We start from the raw sequence: 15,009 nt of genomic DNA, 5'->3' as shown, positions 1-15,009 counted from the left end.
ACAAATACACACTGGAGGATTTGTACATTAATTACATCGAACCTCCACCTCACAGTTTTTAATAATGCCAGCAGGGAGGTTTATTAAAATTCTTGTAGTTCTCACTTGCCAGGTATTTTTTAACACTCACTATTCATCCACTCCTGACCCTACCACTCACACACTACTCATAGAGGTAAACATCAAGGGTTCCCGCGTATCCGCTGGTCAATAGCACGCCACGCTCCGTAGAGGGGCGCGAAGCACCCTATGATGAAGCATGACACCAAGGGCCCTTTTGGTGTGTGGGGGGGGGTATCTTAAAAAACACAATGTGCTTCCCACCAAAGTAGGAAACACACCGACCCAAGATTATACATTTTGTTTCACCTATTCCCTGTGGGTGGATTCCATTTTGTTTAAAACAATTGTCAGGGGAGATTGAATCCACTCCCTGTCTTCGGCCGGACACATTACCTCTCCACTCCATCTGAGTAAGTTATTCTGTGCAGCCGCGGCCCGTGCACTGGTTGTTCGACTGACCAAGAAACTCTCCAAATGGTAATTCAACATCCTGTGCTATTGGTGAGGAAGTCAAATTGGCTTTTTCAATATCCTGACCGAAGTTTCACTGAAGTAGCATTATTTAATAAATCCCATTTGTGCTGGTTTGGTGATCTTTGGTAATACCTTTTCTAGTCTATTTGCCTAGCTGCAGCAGTCCAGATTCCTCAGTTAAAATGTTGTTTTTGTTTCCTAAGGTTTGCAGGCTGTGTTTTAATCTTTTGTGGTATAGCCTTTATATATATATATATATATATATATATATATATATATATATATATATTTTATTTTGTTGCATCTCTGTAATTGAATGTGTTCTACATAATAAATCATATTGTATTTGGATAGAATTTGTGTACAGTTTGCAAAGGCTTAGTTAACCCCTTTGATGCTTGTGATGGAACCATTCCGTCATCAGTCACGGTTGAGCTGTGCTAATGACGGAATGGTTCCGTCACGACCACACGCAGTTATGGAATGTCCAGCACAGGGGGGAAATCGGGGCAGCACGCAAGGTGATAATGATGAGAACAGAGCATTCATAAAATGTCACCATTGCGTTGCAGGTACAGATTGGTACCCGATGTCCATTTCCCTGAGCAGTTAAATGACGCCTTGCAGGCCACCAAGCACTTCCTCCGCTCTGATATTCTTGCCAAGTACTCTGTTGATCCCAAGCGAATAGCGATTTCTGGAGACAGCGCCGGAGGAAACCTGGCAGCGACAGTCTGTCAGCAGGTGAGACCAGTCTGAAAACCTCCTGTTAGCTCGAGCCTCACAAGGGAACTTCCTGCCACGTGTTGTTGATTTGCATGAACTTGCCATGGTGTAGACATTACAATATGTTGACCTCCTCTTGGTTAGCGTTAAGAATGATGCCTTGCAAATTGGAGTTCAACATGAAAAGTTCCTGTTTTTATACTTTTAATCTTCCTGAATCCTCGACTAAATTATGCAGCAAAAAAGGCAAATTATGCGGGAGAATGTAGAGTATTTTGAGGTAGTATTACTTGATTATCTTGAAATGCTTACACATATTAACATTTTCAGAGCGAAGGTTTCACCCAATTAGTATACACCCAAATGCAACAATAAGCAACAGAAGGGTGACCACTCACCAGTCAACGTTTACAAACTGCCTTCCACTGCGCTGCAACATATCACCCGTTTCATACTAATGTTTGAGCTATAAACAAAATATTTTTCGCAAAAATATGCAGATTATGCTGCAGCTGATGGATTATGTGGTAAATAAGTCAAATCATTAGTTATGTGGAAAAGCCCCTCCTACAAAATCACTCCAGTCCAATGGCCTTGCTCTCAAGTCTTAATCCAGGGTCTCAGTTCCGTCCTCGATCTAGTCGCCTGAGCATCATCCTATCCTTCTCTGCCGAATAACTTGGGTAGTCCTGGATTAAAGTCTTGCGCACGATTGGCTGTGTGAGATCAGAAAGACTAAGCGGGGACCATAGACAGCACGTAAAGCGGCAGCGTGTGTACTTCACGCTCTCAGCAGAGGGGGAGAGTTGTGACTGACCACCTGGGCCCCATGCGAGTTCGACCTGCCCAGAAGTTCAAACTACACAATGAGACTCATGCAGGCTGTGCTATGAATAACCGCTGAGTACTTATTTTGGGGGTGCAACCTGAACATTATGGAGTGTCCAGGCACATTACCTTGATCTTATCCTTGCTGGGAAGCTCTCCCATGTGCATGCGATTCAAGGTGCAGCGGCGTGTGCGGAAAATGTGTCTCCTGGCGCGCCTCCTCCCGGTGATGTGCAGTCTGGAGCCTGATGGAAGTCACACCACACTGATGCAGCTCACCATGCCCCCGCTGCTGCTGAGCCAAAGGGTCCCTCTAACCCCCGCATAGGCCGTGCGGGACAAGGTGGCACGCCCGGGGCCAGGAGAGTGACCCCCAGGACGCCATTTCCCGGCCACTGTTGGTGGAAGTCGGTGAGTACACGGGCCGGGCGGGAGATGGAGGGGCGTCTGGTTCAAACGCAGGGCTGCTCTGAGCTCGCTGGCGCGCCTCAGTGCTGCAGGCACCGGGGCGTCTGTTTCGTACTTGACGGACGCAGTGCTTCCGTCTGGTAGTGCCCGAGCTGCAGAAAGCGAAAGGAGATGCTCTAACAAGTGAACAGCCGAGCAGACTTTCTCTGAATAAAACTGTGAGGACGGCTGCGTGCTGCTTCAGTGCTGACCTGTCTGCATGTTAGGCACCTCCGCGGGTCCTGACTCATGCGTTATCTTCCTTATGGAGCAAGGTTTCTGGTTGTCAGTTCAATTCAGAAGGATTTACTGTGGCTCTTAACAGATGTTAACACAAAAGGCAGGACCCTCTCTGAGAGAAGACCTGGTTGAGAATCCTTTGACATGGGGATCTCTAAACAGAAGGCTGTCCATTACTTTTCCTCCTACATCTTTCAACAGTGTTGTTCTCCTTTTGACAGAGGTTGTCCATACTCTGAAGAGGGCTGAGCAGAGAAGCTAGAGCCTAACATCTGGAAACCATTCACATCTTTTCAGGCCCCTTCTAATTGAAGGGAGCATGTGAGATAAACTCATTAGGACTTAACTGCAGGGAAGCAAACCGGAATCGGTGTCAACCAACAGACTTTGAGCAAGTTCTGGAGAGGCAGTAATTTATAAACCTTATCAAAAGTCAGTCTTGTAGTGCCACAGGGCTGATTCTGTGTCCAATTGCTAGGTTTTTACCCCATGCATACATGGATGGTGAAACTGCTACAGCCCACCGGGAGCATATGACCTGCATCCTGCAGTGTTTAGATGCACCTATGTTGGATTTGAAGAAAAATCAAATATGCCAATGAAGTTCAACAAAACAGTTTCCATGTTTAGGGAAATGCAGAGAGGGCTTGTTGAGTACACTGACTACCAAGGTCCATAAAGGTGAGCAAAATGTGGAATCACATTCAAAAAGATGGATTTTTCTACTTAAAGTATTCACTCTTCATTACAGTTTTTCGCAGATAATGTGGAAATTCTATTGGAGTTAGACGAGTTGGCGTGAAGGACTTGTTGATTGGAAGTTAGTAGGATCCCTGACGCACCAGTTGCAATTCTTTTAGTAATACTAGTCTTTGACCCTGTGAAGTGCAAAAGGCTTTAGCAATGTTAATATCTGCATAAGCTATGCTGAATATGCAGCCATCTGAATGCATACCTAGGAGATAGGATGAGTGGATTGATGATCTTTCAACAGCATTAAGATGTTATTTTTATTTCAAAAAGAGGAAGAATGATCAGAAAGCAGCCATTTGTGTCCTCATGTAACGCACCTGGTGCTTTGTAAAGCGCTCTGATACCCAATACGTGTCCAGTTTGCGCTATATAATACTCCGTAAAATAGAAAGTTAAAAACAAATAAATTAAGAAAAAACATTAAAAATTAAAAAACTCATCCTCTTACCTTTGTTAGTTTAGTTTAATTATAAAACAACCAACATTCCAAAACAATTTAAATGTTGACGTTGCACGTACAACTAAGAATATAAACTATATAATTGAATTAAAACATGACACATTTAATCCGAAGCAAAACATTTAATTCGGAGCACTTAAACTTTTCAGACACTCACCCCCAGTCACAGATCTGGGTTGAATCCATCATCGTTCTTTAGCTCACTTCGCCACCCCAGTTCAGAACCAGCCATTTGCAACTGAGTCTTTTCCCTCTTCCTCATTGGAACAGTCTAGTCCAATCTGCCAAGCCAGGCCTTTCCCTGGACTGGAAACGAGCATTCTGGGACTGGTTTCGGGGTAACACTCTTCATCAACCAGACTAGCTTGAATCCAGTGGCAAAGTGAGCCTGGACCCACATCTGGGAATACCCTGCCAACTTAGGGAGAACAAGGCAAACACACAGAGATAATGGATGGAGTGCTAAAACCTTTCTGACACTAACCCCCAGTCACAAATCTGGGTTGAATCCATCATTGTTCTTTAGCTCACTTCGCTACCTTGACTGGGTGTGAACATATGAATTATTCAGCATTCCGTCCCTCATTTGTTTGCGTATCACTTTTTGCCCTAAGTGGGATAGGTATGCCCAGACGTGGGTCCCTTGCTCACTGTGCCACTGGATTCAAGCTAGCCTGGCTGATATGGGGTAATACCCCTAAACTGGTCCCTGTATGCTTGTTTCCGGTCCAGGGAGGACCTGGCTTGGCAGTTCGGGCTGGACTGTTCCCATTGGGCGCCGGGTCGAGACTGATTTGCATTTGGCTTGGTCCAAGCTGAGGTGGCATAGTGAGCAAAAGAAAGATGGATTATCTTATGTGGTCTAATCAGCCAGCACCTATGTTCAGCATAATATAATGATTAAGACCTTGGTACAACCTCTATACATCTCTCCTGCAGGCCTAAACACATGATGGGCAATATGTTGCCTGCTAAAATGACCTCTGCTAACAGAAAGTCCTTGTTTTGTCGGTAATGGTTCTCAGATAAATGATACCAATTTTAATAATTGGATTATCTCTGTATTAAATGCAGTGCATCTGAAGTTACTTCTGCGTCTCATCGCAGGGTTCTCTCGGCTCCCTAGTTTTCTTTAGAATTAGCCATGGCCAAACATGCCTGCAAAGCCTTGGATGGAATTTGGCATTAGGGATATTCTCCCAATAATTGATTCAATTAAAAATATAAAGAAGTTTAAAAAAAAATAAAGTTTTAATTGAGGAACACCTGCAGAGGATATTATGCTAGTCACATTCTAACAAGCAATACTGTCTGAGTATTCTTTAAAATTGTGAATACGTTCTCAAGTGACAATCGGACCTGGATTGAGGCATTGCCTTCCCAGAAGCTAGTTCATTCCCTCCCAACCTTCTTCATTGATAAGATTTAAGGGATAACTCAACTCTGCGATAATCCTAATACCACCACACATCACCTGCAGACCTAGAACCTCCTGCTGATTGTTTGTCATTATTTCACAGAAGTTCCATTGGCTGTTCTCCAATATGAACTTCGAATACTTCTTGATCAGGGTGCTGTGATCGCTCTAATTTTACTCAATCTCTTCGCAGCCTTTGACACCTCTTTCTTGCTTTGCTGTTAAAAAGGCTGAAGGAGATTGGAATTAGTGAGCTTACTCTTCCTAGGTTAATCTCCTTCCTTACCTGGAGGAGCCAAATGATAACCACGGCATGTTTCAGATAATTCACCCCAACTTTAGACTGTGGTGTCCTTCGGGTGATCGCCTATTGAGTTAAACTCTCTTCAATTTGTATGTGACCCCACTGGCAGAGCTTAACAGGAACGACCAGTTACCATGTATTTACTATGCAGATGATATGAAAATGATATTGTGAAATGATGTTAACAGACATTTTATGAAGGCCTATTATGTATCAGGGTTGAAAACAGTGGAAGTCTGAATGTCTTCTTACTGCTTGAAGCTGAACACAGGCAAGACGGAGGTGCTCATTCCTTGATGACGCCCCTTCACCCTAGACTGGTAGTTGGTGGTCTGCTGAGCTTGGCACATGCCCTCCCTAGTCCACACCGTTAGAAATCTGAGAATTGTCTGTGACACCCGGTCATTCACTGCACAAATTGATAAAGTGCCTGCTTCTTGCTTTTGTCAACTTAAGATCCTGATAAAAATGTACCTTTTCGCCCTACTTTTGTCCTTTTCCTCATCATTCAGGCACTGATGTGTTCCCAGTTGACCTACACCAGTGCTTTACATCGGAGTCTCCACACCTGCCAACTTCATCGGTTCTAGATGGTGCAGAAATGCGCTGTTTGTTTGCTACTCAATTTTCCATGCCATGTCCATTCCTACAACAATCTGCATTTGCTCCACTCGCTTTCGGTATAGAAATGTATCTATTCTAGTGTTTCGATCCCTGCGTAAATCAATTTAAACCCACTTGTCTCATGCGTCCACTCTCAGGAGACTGGGTGAAACACATTTGTGGGTCCAGCCTTGGCTGGGAAATCTTCCAGAGTGAAGACGTCAGAAGGGAATTATCACATTTTGGAAAACAAATTCCCTGGATACCCTGGCACATGTCACGTTTGACTTCTTGCTCCAACTAGTCTCTCGGGTTAAGGTAGGGGTCGCACCCAGCATTAGAAACCTTAAGATGTGTAAATGTTAAAAATACATGACTGTTGTATGCCCAAGATTGGTAACTTTGACCAAAAGCCCAAACCGTCATTTTGCCTTCAATTGGTGTAAATATTTCACAAATGGACTGAACCCAGTTTATCACTTGTGGCACTTCAAACCTATAGAATGCCCATACATCTGTGATATACCCCATAGTCAAGAAACCCAGAGGAACAGCGAGGCAGTGGAATATTCCTGCACGGGGGAGACTATAGGGAATTAATATGGTTTGGAAAACAAAGTTAAAATTCTGGCAAATGCCATGTCAACCACTTTCTCACAGTCAGGGTGAGGGAGGTCTGGCACCCAGCAATAGTAACGTTATAATGTGTACATGTTGTAAATACGTGGAAGTGGTAGTTTCCTTACAGCCCCGGCGTAATACCTGCAACCAATCACAGCTACCCTAGCCGGCATTGCATTTTCAGGTGCTTTCCGAACTTCACATGTGTACTGTACCCAGTTAATCTCTTGTGGACACCCCAAAACTATTCAACAGTGCACCATAAACCGTAATTCTGCCACAATTGTGTGATCTGTACTAATATTACATAATTCATTTTGCAGACATTCCCTAGGAAAGCCCACATATATTTAGGATAGACGCACTCCAGATATTCTAGACAACATTTTCTTGGTTAGTTTTCCTAAGTTTATGTTTGCCCATTTGAGTAATGCTATAAAAAGAATTTGAAAATATCTCCACATTTTTCATTATGTAATCCTTATATATTCAGGCTGCAATGAAATATTAATAGACCATGTGCACCAATATCTAGCCTGAAATGTGCTGAAATAAAAACATACACTTTATATGAACATACAAAGTGGTTCTTACTTTTGAACATCTTAGGGCCATATGTATCATCATGCCAATTTGCGATTTCTAAATAGCGATTTTTAAGGAATCGCTATTTAGAAATCGCAAAATGGTATGTATGTAGGAAATGGCTTCTTTTTAACGATTCCTTAACATTCCTAAATTGCGATTAGCAAATTGCTAATCGCAAATTTCCCATTCATTTCTATGGGCCAGGAGGCCCATTGGAATGAAGGGGAAATTTGCGATTAGCAATTTGCTAATCGCAATTTAGGAATATTTTCAAGGGTGCAGGGGTGTCACAAGAACACCCTGCTGCACCCCTGAAAATGACATGTGTGGGCATATGGCGCACATACATGCCCTAAGGGCATGTATGAGCGTCATATGCCACCTTTGGATTTTAAATCAATTGCTTTTTCAAAAGAATTCGCAACTTACCACCAACTAGAAGTTGGTGGTAATTTGCGATTCCTTATGGGCATTTTTGCATACATTTTTATTTGATACATTGCATTTAAGGAATCGCTAAATTTGCGATTCCTTAAGTGCAATCGCAAAATAAGGAATGGCAAATTTTGCGATTCCTTATTTTGCTGTGAAAATGTTTCATACATTTCATTTAGCAAATTAGCATTCGCAAAGGCCGAAATTCTAAGAATTTCGGCCTTTGCGAATGCTAATTTGCTTGATATATATGGCCCTTAGTGCCTTAAAACCTCCAGTACAGAGGTTCCTCAGACAGTCCCAGCAGTGAATGTGTCAAGTAATTTTTCATTTTTGTAAATAATATTGTACCCATGTGTAAGGACAATTTGTGTAACTCTACTTTGTGTTTTTATGTTTTTTCTTGGCAGATTGCACAAGACCAGAGTGTAGTAAATAAATTCAAACTCCAAGCACTGATCTATCCAGTTCTTCAGGTGCTGGATTTCAATACGCCGTCGTATCAAGGGAACAAGAATATGCCCATCCTTCCGCGGTTTGTGATGGTGAAGTTCTGGTTGGACTACTTAAATGGCAATCACAACTTTGCCCATGCAATGCTGGTGAACAATCATACAGCTCTGGACCAAGGCCAAGCTGGGGCCCTCAGAGCTCGCCTCGACTGGAATTCACTCTTGCCGCCTGCAATCAAAAAACAGTACCAGCCAGTGATGCAAAGCACTGGTACCCCACACATTGCTCAGGAAATACCTGCATTACTTGATGTCCGTGCTTCTCCATTGGCGGCACCCATGGAGACTCTACAGTTGATGCCGAAGACGTACATCCTGACCTGTGAACATGACGTTCTCAGAGATGATGGGATCATGTACCTGAAACGCTTACAGGACGCCGGCATCGAGGTGGCACACGATCACTATGATGACGGCTTCCATGGCTGCATGATATTCGCCACATGGCCGACTTATTTCTCTGTTGGAGTTCGAACAAGAGACAATTACATCAAATGGCTTGAAAAAAACCTATGAAGTTGAGCAGAAATATCCTGGGCCATGGAGCAGTCACAATGTGCTGCATGACAATGGGTTCGTTAGACAGTTTGGTTGCATGGTGGTGTATGTTGCATTATTTAAGTGAGTAGGACACGCATTAGAAGCAAATTTCAATTTGGATTCAGAAAGTACATTATAGAAAACATGTATGCAAGGATTGTGCTTAACAAGCAAACAGGGACATTGTTTTTGGATTATGGCACAAAAGCTTCCTAGTGACAGTCTTCCTGGATTTCCATGCTATGTAGCATCAGACTAAAAGGGCTCAGGATACTTTATGTAGATTTGCAACTTCGTTTGGCCTACATTCACAGTATTTTGTGGAGGAATTCTTAATTCCAGAAGTTCTCATAAATAGAAGCATTTCCACATGCATAAGTGTACGTAGTGTACATATATCCACGCATAAATAGTTTGCACAAGTGCATTTGCTAATTTATTTTTTTATTTTTCTCTGTAGGGAAGGTTTTTTTTCCTGTGTGCAAGCTCTTTTTTTCTCACTGCACCAATTTTGGGGAAGAATCCTCTCCATTCTGACCCTGCATAAGACTTTATTCATGTGCTTGATTGCTTGATGCATGTAAGTCTCGGACAGTATTCAGGGTGGGACAGGAATGTGGAAGTTTGTGAATGCAAAAAACGAACACCTTTTTCGATGTGCATCCACTTTTCATGGTGTCGCCACCCTAGAACACCTGGAAGTCAATTTTTCTCTAATATAAAATGACACAAATTTATGTGGGAGTAAATCAATTTATGGATGAAAACTCGCATACCGTGCTTTCCAAATGTTAATTTATACTTATAAATTACATGTGCACACCTACGCTGAATATTAGTTGCGTAAATTGCTTTGTGAGATGGGTCCATTACATGTAGTCCCGCGTGAGTGTGACGGTAGATCTTCTAGTTAAATGAATCAAACACTGTTCACAGTCATCATATTCTAATTTTCTTTATAAAACCAGTTGCCTTTTCATTGAGTGGTACGCCATCTTATTGATGTAAGCATGCGTTCAAAAAAATCACTGAATAAGGACTTTTTTCCCCATCTGCGGAATCCAACTAGAAGCTGAACTCAACTCCACTGAATCAGGATGGAAAGGGGAATGATAGCAGATGAGCATTCTGTGGGGAATTCTTTTTTTCCTTTAAAAAAGATGTATTTTAAAGAAAGAAAATGTGGAAAAATGAATCCAAGGAGGATGGTATGTTACTCTGATGGGTGGGATTTTGTATCCCATTTCATTATTTTAAGCAAAAAAGCAATGCAATTATTAAAAGTTGCCTTTTAAGAAAAAATATTTTTTTTATCCATTTTATATAAATTTTAAGTTTGTGTTTGATCAAAATAATTTCCCAACAGGACAAATAATTTGAAAATGTGTGTGTATATATATATATATATATATATATATATATATATGTGTATGTGTATATATGTGTGTGTGTGAGTATATGTGTATATATATATATATATATATATATATATATATATATATATATATATATATATATATATATATATATATATATATAGATATAACTATGTTGTTTTCTTGTATTCAGCTATGCATATAAACGCCATACACTGAAGCGGTCCATGCTGATGGATGCAAGGACCTTTTGCACTAAATACCACTTGGGTATATCCTCCCAAAAAATGTGCATAATTTTTGCCTTTTATAAATTAAGGAGTGCAACGAAGTGTGATTGGCCTTCTTTCAGTTGATACGATTCTGAGTGATTTTTCTTAGTTTTTGTGTAATATTCTTAGCATATTTTGTTTGTTTGATTTTAGACTTGATATATGACTTTGCTATAGGTCAAGTCTTTGTGAGATTGACAACCCCAACCTTTGTATTATACGGGTGATATTCATGGGGATTGTGAATTTATTGTGCAATATTGTAACTCTCAAGAAGCAAGATTACTTACTGGCCACTGCAACTATTACATTCACCTAACGGTTTGGTATAACTTTGTGTGTGATTATAGTGTATGTCTTCAACAGTACGACCAAAGCTCGGAAAGCTAGAACCAAACTGGACACACATGTAGCTTGAAATACACTGGAACCATTGCAGCAGAGTAAAATCATAGATGATTATGTTGTCTAAAAGACTGTACTGACAACTCCCTTTTCCCCTTTTGTTTAGCTGAAGGTCTCTAGTGGGCTTAGCAGGAGCTTACAAAGGCTTACAGCATTCCCATTGCTTAACATGGGTTGGATTTGTTGCCTCTTTCATTTGCTTGCTTCTTATGGGATGGGTTTCCTTGTCCCAGTTTGGCCATCTTGTGTTTGTCCCTCCAGTGGAGCATAGCCTGCTTACATCTTGCTGATTGGTTGACTTCTATCCTTCCACTGCTCAGTCTTAGGAACTACTTTTTAAGTCGACTTCTGGACAGCACATGCGCTGTCTATTGCGACATGTATTTTTAGCTATCAGTGGGCATATATCCTGCTCATTGCTTACCATTGATTGGCTTTATTGTCACTCTTATTTGCTTGCTTCTTATTCGTTAGATTGTGTGTCCTTTCCTTCATCTTTGTGCATTTATCCCTCCCCTGGAGCATGGGCTCCTTACTTGGTTCCTTCCAATGTTTGCTTTACAATTGCTACTTTTATCTTTTAGTTTAAGCACCCCCCTTGAGTGCAATATTTCCAGTTGTCTCCCTATGTACATCACTCCCCTCCCTCTGCTCCGTATTCCTCTCTCACCAATTGCTTCATTACTTGCATTGCTTCCTCACCTTTGTGCTTCTCCCTGCCAGCTTCCCATTGAGTTTTTCTGCCCGTGGGCACTGCATCTGTGCCCTCAGTGTTTCTTTCCCCATTGACTTGCCTGTTTTGCTTCTACCTATGCACTTGTGTCCCCTGTCTTGTGCCCGCCCCTCTACCCGTGCTGCTTCTGCCCACCACCCATGCCCCCATTTTTCATCAGCCATCTGTTGCTTTTGCCCTCCATTTTACTTGCCCCCAGCGCTTAAAGAAAAACATTTTTTTAGTTTTGTATTCTTTTGTTGGATATGCTATGCAGCATGGTTAAAGATCAAAGGTGATACCCATTGTCTTTGCCAAAGCTTAATTCTTTCTGAATTTGCCCTGCGTGAGAGTATATGTGTTTTCCAGCTCTCCCTCTTGCGTGTCTGACTCTTAATTATCCGCACCTCGTGGTGCTGTCTCCCACATATGCTGTAAACTGTCTTGTGTGCTTCTTGCCCTTGACAAAATGCCCTGTGTTCTGAGTTGCTTTCTCCCCATGTGCTTATCCCCCACCGTCTATGCTGCTTCTACCTCGTTTGCTGATTTTACCCTCCCCTCATCCACTCCACATTTCTTCCTATCCTGCCTACTCTCTGTGGTATCCCCCTCCCACAGCTCCTTTCCATCTCGCTCAGTCCTTTAACCCCTTGCCTGCTTATGACTAGCCCAGCTCGTCATAAAGCACAGTGGAGCTGTGCTCATGATGAGCTGGGCTCGTCATAATGGCCGCGCCACTCCCCTGCGAGGTGAATTTCACACCTGTGCGGACGTTCTATGGGAGTGGGCGAAGTCATGAGCTGGGCTCGTAATGAGCACCGCGGCACCGCCCCCCTCCCCCGCACAAGAGGCGAATAAGCCCCGCGGTTAAGGGGTGAAAAGAAAAATCTTGCTTCCAGTCTCTCCATCTTAAAGTGCTTTCGCAATGCTTCAGTTTCCCATTATTTATTCTTGGCAATCCATCTCAGATTGATAAATAAAAATGTGTGCCTGCATCATTTCTAAATCAAGCATGCATTCTGATGCATGCACTGCAGTCCCAACAGGCATTGGTAAAGTCAATAAGTCCCAAAGGCGATACCTATTACTTTTGCCCATGTTTGTCCTTTGTTTTGCTAGCATTTGGCAGGAATAGGAGTAATGCGATTTATGAAAATCTACTTTAAAGTGCTGCAGTTATGCTTTCTTTTCTCATGAATGCCCCAGTACTTTATTTGTTTTTCTGGGCACGTATCGGTTTTGTATTAGTCACTAAATAGTTTCAATCTCGTGGTGACTAAATTGAATGAGTAATGAACACGCCATCATGTTGCGCAGTAGAGTGATTCACAGGATGAATCTCTGGAGGCTTTTTAGGCAACCTTGTCTCAAATGTCCATGCGTGATCGACTAGGGACAGGAGTTGGCAAAATTGTAATTCTGCTAGTAACGTTTTTGGAAAGTGACATACAGGTTTTATATTAGTTCCAAGTTAAGAATATGGAAAAAGTGATAATACCATACTCCAAACTTGATGAAAAATTACTTTTGTCAAATGTCCCATCTTTCCACTAAAGCGTACCTTGTGCTGCAGAATATGTCAATCAACCGGCACAAAACAATTTTGTACTGGGGAGTTGTGTCCAGATTTACCACCAAAGTCCAAATGACTTCCTAGAAGTTATTATCTTGGACCAATGATGTCCTCGTGTCTGGCCAATGTTACTATATCCAATAATATCCAAAGATTATGGGGAACAATATATGGAAAGTAGGCAATGATCTCAGCTAGACAAAAATTGAAAATCTACAAAATAAATGATAAAGCAAAGAGTTAGAAATGTAAAGCTTTAGCAAGTTATGTCTTTGTTTTTTTTTATAAATGGGATTTATCCTGCAGGGAAGTAGTCTAGGAACACACCCCTTTTATGAGACATTTCAGTCTTTGAGTGTGTGGCAGATCAAGCACACAAAAATGTTAAATTATGAGGTATCTGTGAAATAACATTTCTATTGCACGCCACATGGCAAAGCTGTCTTGAGTGAAGCTAAGATTGTAATTGAATTGCTGCTCACTTCTTGTTTTGCACTCCTGAGCGCTTTATTTTTTATTTTTACTTTACTTTTCTTTGATGGCTATGGACAACATTCTAAGGAAAAGTAAAATGGCAGCTGGTAAATTACAATGTATGCAACGCATGATGTGATGCGGAGTCCTCATAGTGGCCATCTTGGAATGGTCTTTCCTAAAAGAAAAAAACATTTCAAGATGGCTACCATATTCGTTGCATGCATTAGGTCTTACTGGTAGCCATTTTCGCTTTTTTTACTTTAGCATTCCAACATGGCTGATGACAATTTTAGAACAATAAAATAAAAATAAAAGATAAAGTGCGTGGAAAAGTGGGTGCAACAAACACTGGCAAAACCAGTAATTTGGCTCTCCTCTTTTAATAAACAGACCTATTGGCTTCGCCAATCTTTGTTGCAGTTCACAATAGCCACGTTTCACCACATCACAATGGACAACCATTCTTAGCAGCAATACTCTAACTGGGGTGACAACATAGTTGCTAAATTGGGCATGTGATACAAAATAAAATAAATCCGAAATAAATGTTATCACCTGTATGTTTTAAAATCGGAAAGGGGTGAACATTTGCAGTGAGGTGTGTGGAAACTACATTAAAAAAGCTACATTGAAATCGAATTTTGTTTAAGATGGCAGTCAACTAATTCTCCTGTAACTTGAAGCCTCCATCTTTCCCTCACCCACAATTGGGTGACTGGGGGCATGTTGTGTCAAAAGCCAATATGAAGATAACATTGTTCTATTAATTAAAACTGAATTGTCTCCTAACTACAGATGTCGCTGATATACAATTAAGTTATTATTGGACTGAATGATGTCAGTCAAAGTTGCCATTAAAAGGATTGCATTCTGGGTTGCATGCACATCCTGGAAGAAGGTGATGATTCCACTAAGTTACCAAACAATTAAGACATTGAAAAAATATTTTTCTGTTTATATCATTGGATTGCATTGATCGATTTGTGGCTGTTGCTTTCTGAAAAAACTAAAGAGTGTGGTTGTGTGTTGGGGTGGGACAGTCTGAATTATTCAGAATACTGTCGCAAACCATCATATTTTATTGCATATTTGTTTGTTCCATGTAAGCCGCTGTTGAAGTCAATAATGGAGAAGCACTGCAAGCATTCAAAAGTTAAGTTAAATTCATCATCACATATTTTAT

General features: G+C 41.4%; 1 protein-coding gene across 1 annotated transcript in view; it reads left to right on the top strand.

The window, feature by feature from the left end:
* NCEH1 (neutral cholesterol ester hydrolase 1) overlaps positions 1–11,995 on the top strand; it is an 89,451-nt gene extending 77,456 nt beyond the window's left edge. Inside the window, exons 4-6 of the mRNA XM_086944388.1 lie at positions 1,110–1,281; positions 8,370–10,437; positions 10,552–11,995. Of these exons, the coding sequence (XP_086800514.1) occupies positions 1,110–1,281; positions 8,370–8,987 (790 nt within the window). The 3' untranslated portion in view covers positions 8,988–10,437; positions 10,552–11,995. The remainder of the gene's footprint in view (positions 1–1,109; positions 1,282–8,369; positions 10,438–10,551) is intronic.
* The last annotated feature ends 3,014 nt before the right edge of the window (positions 11,996–15,009 follow it).

This window comes from Lissotriton vulgaris, chromosome 11 (genome assembly GCF_964263255.1).
Source record: "Lissotriton vulgaris chromosome 11, aLisVul1.2, whole genome shotgun sequence".
In the NCBI taxonomy this organism is placed as follows: domain Eukaryota; kingdom Metazoa; phylum Chordata; class Amphibia; order Caudata; family Salamandridae; genus Lissotriton; species Lissotriton vulgaris.
This window is presented reverse-complemented; position numbering and strand designations above follow the sequence as displayed.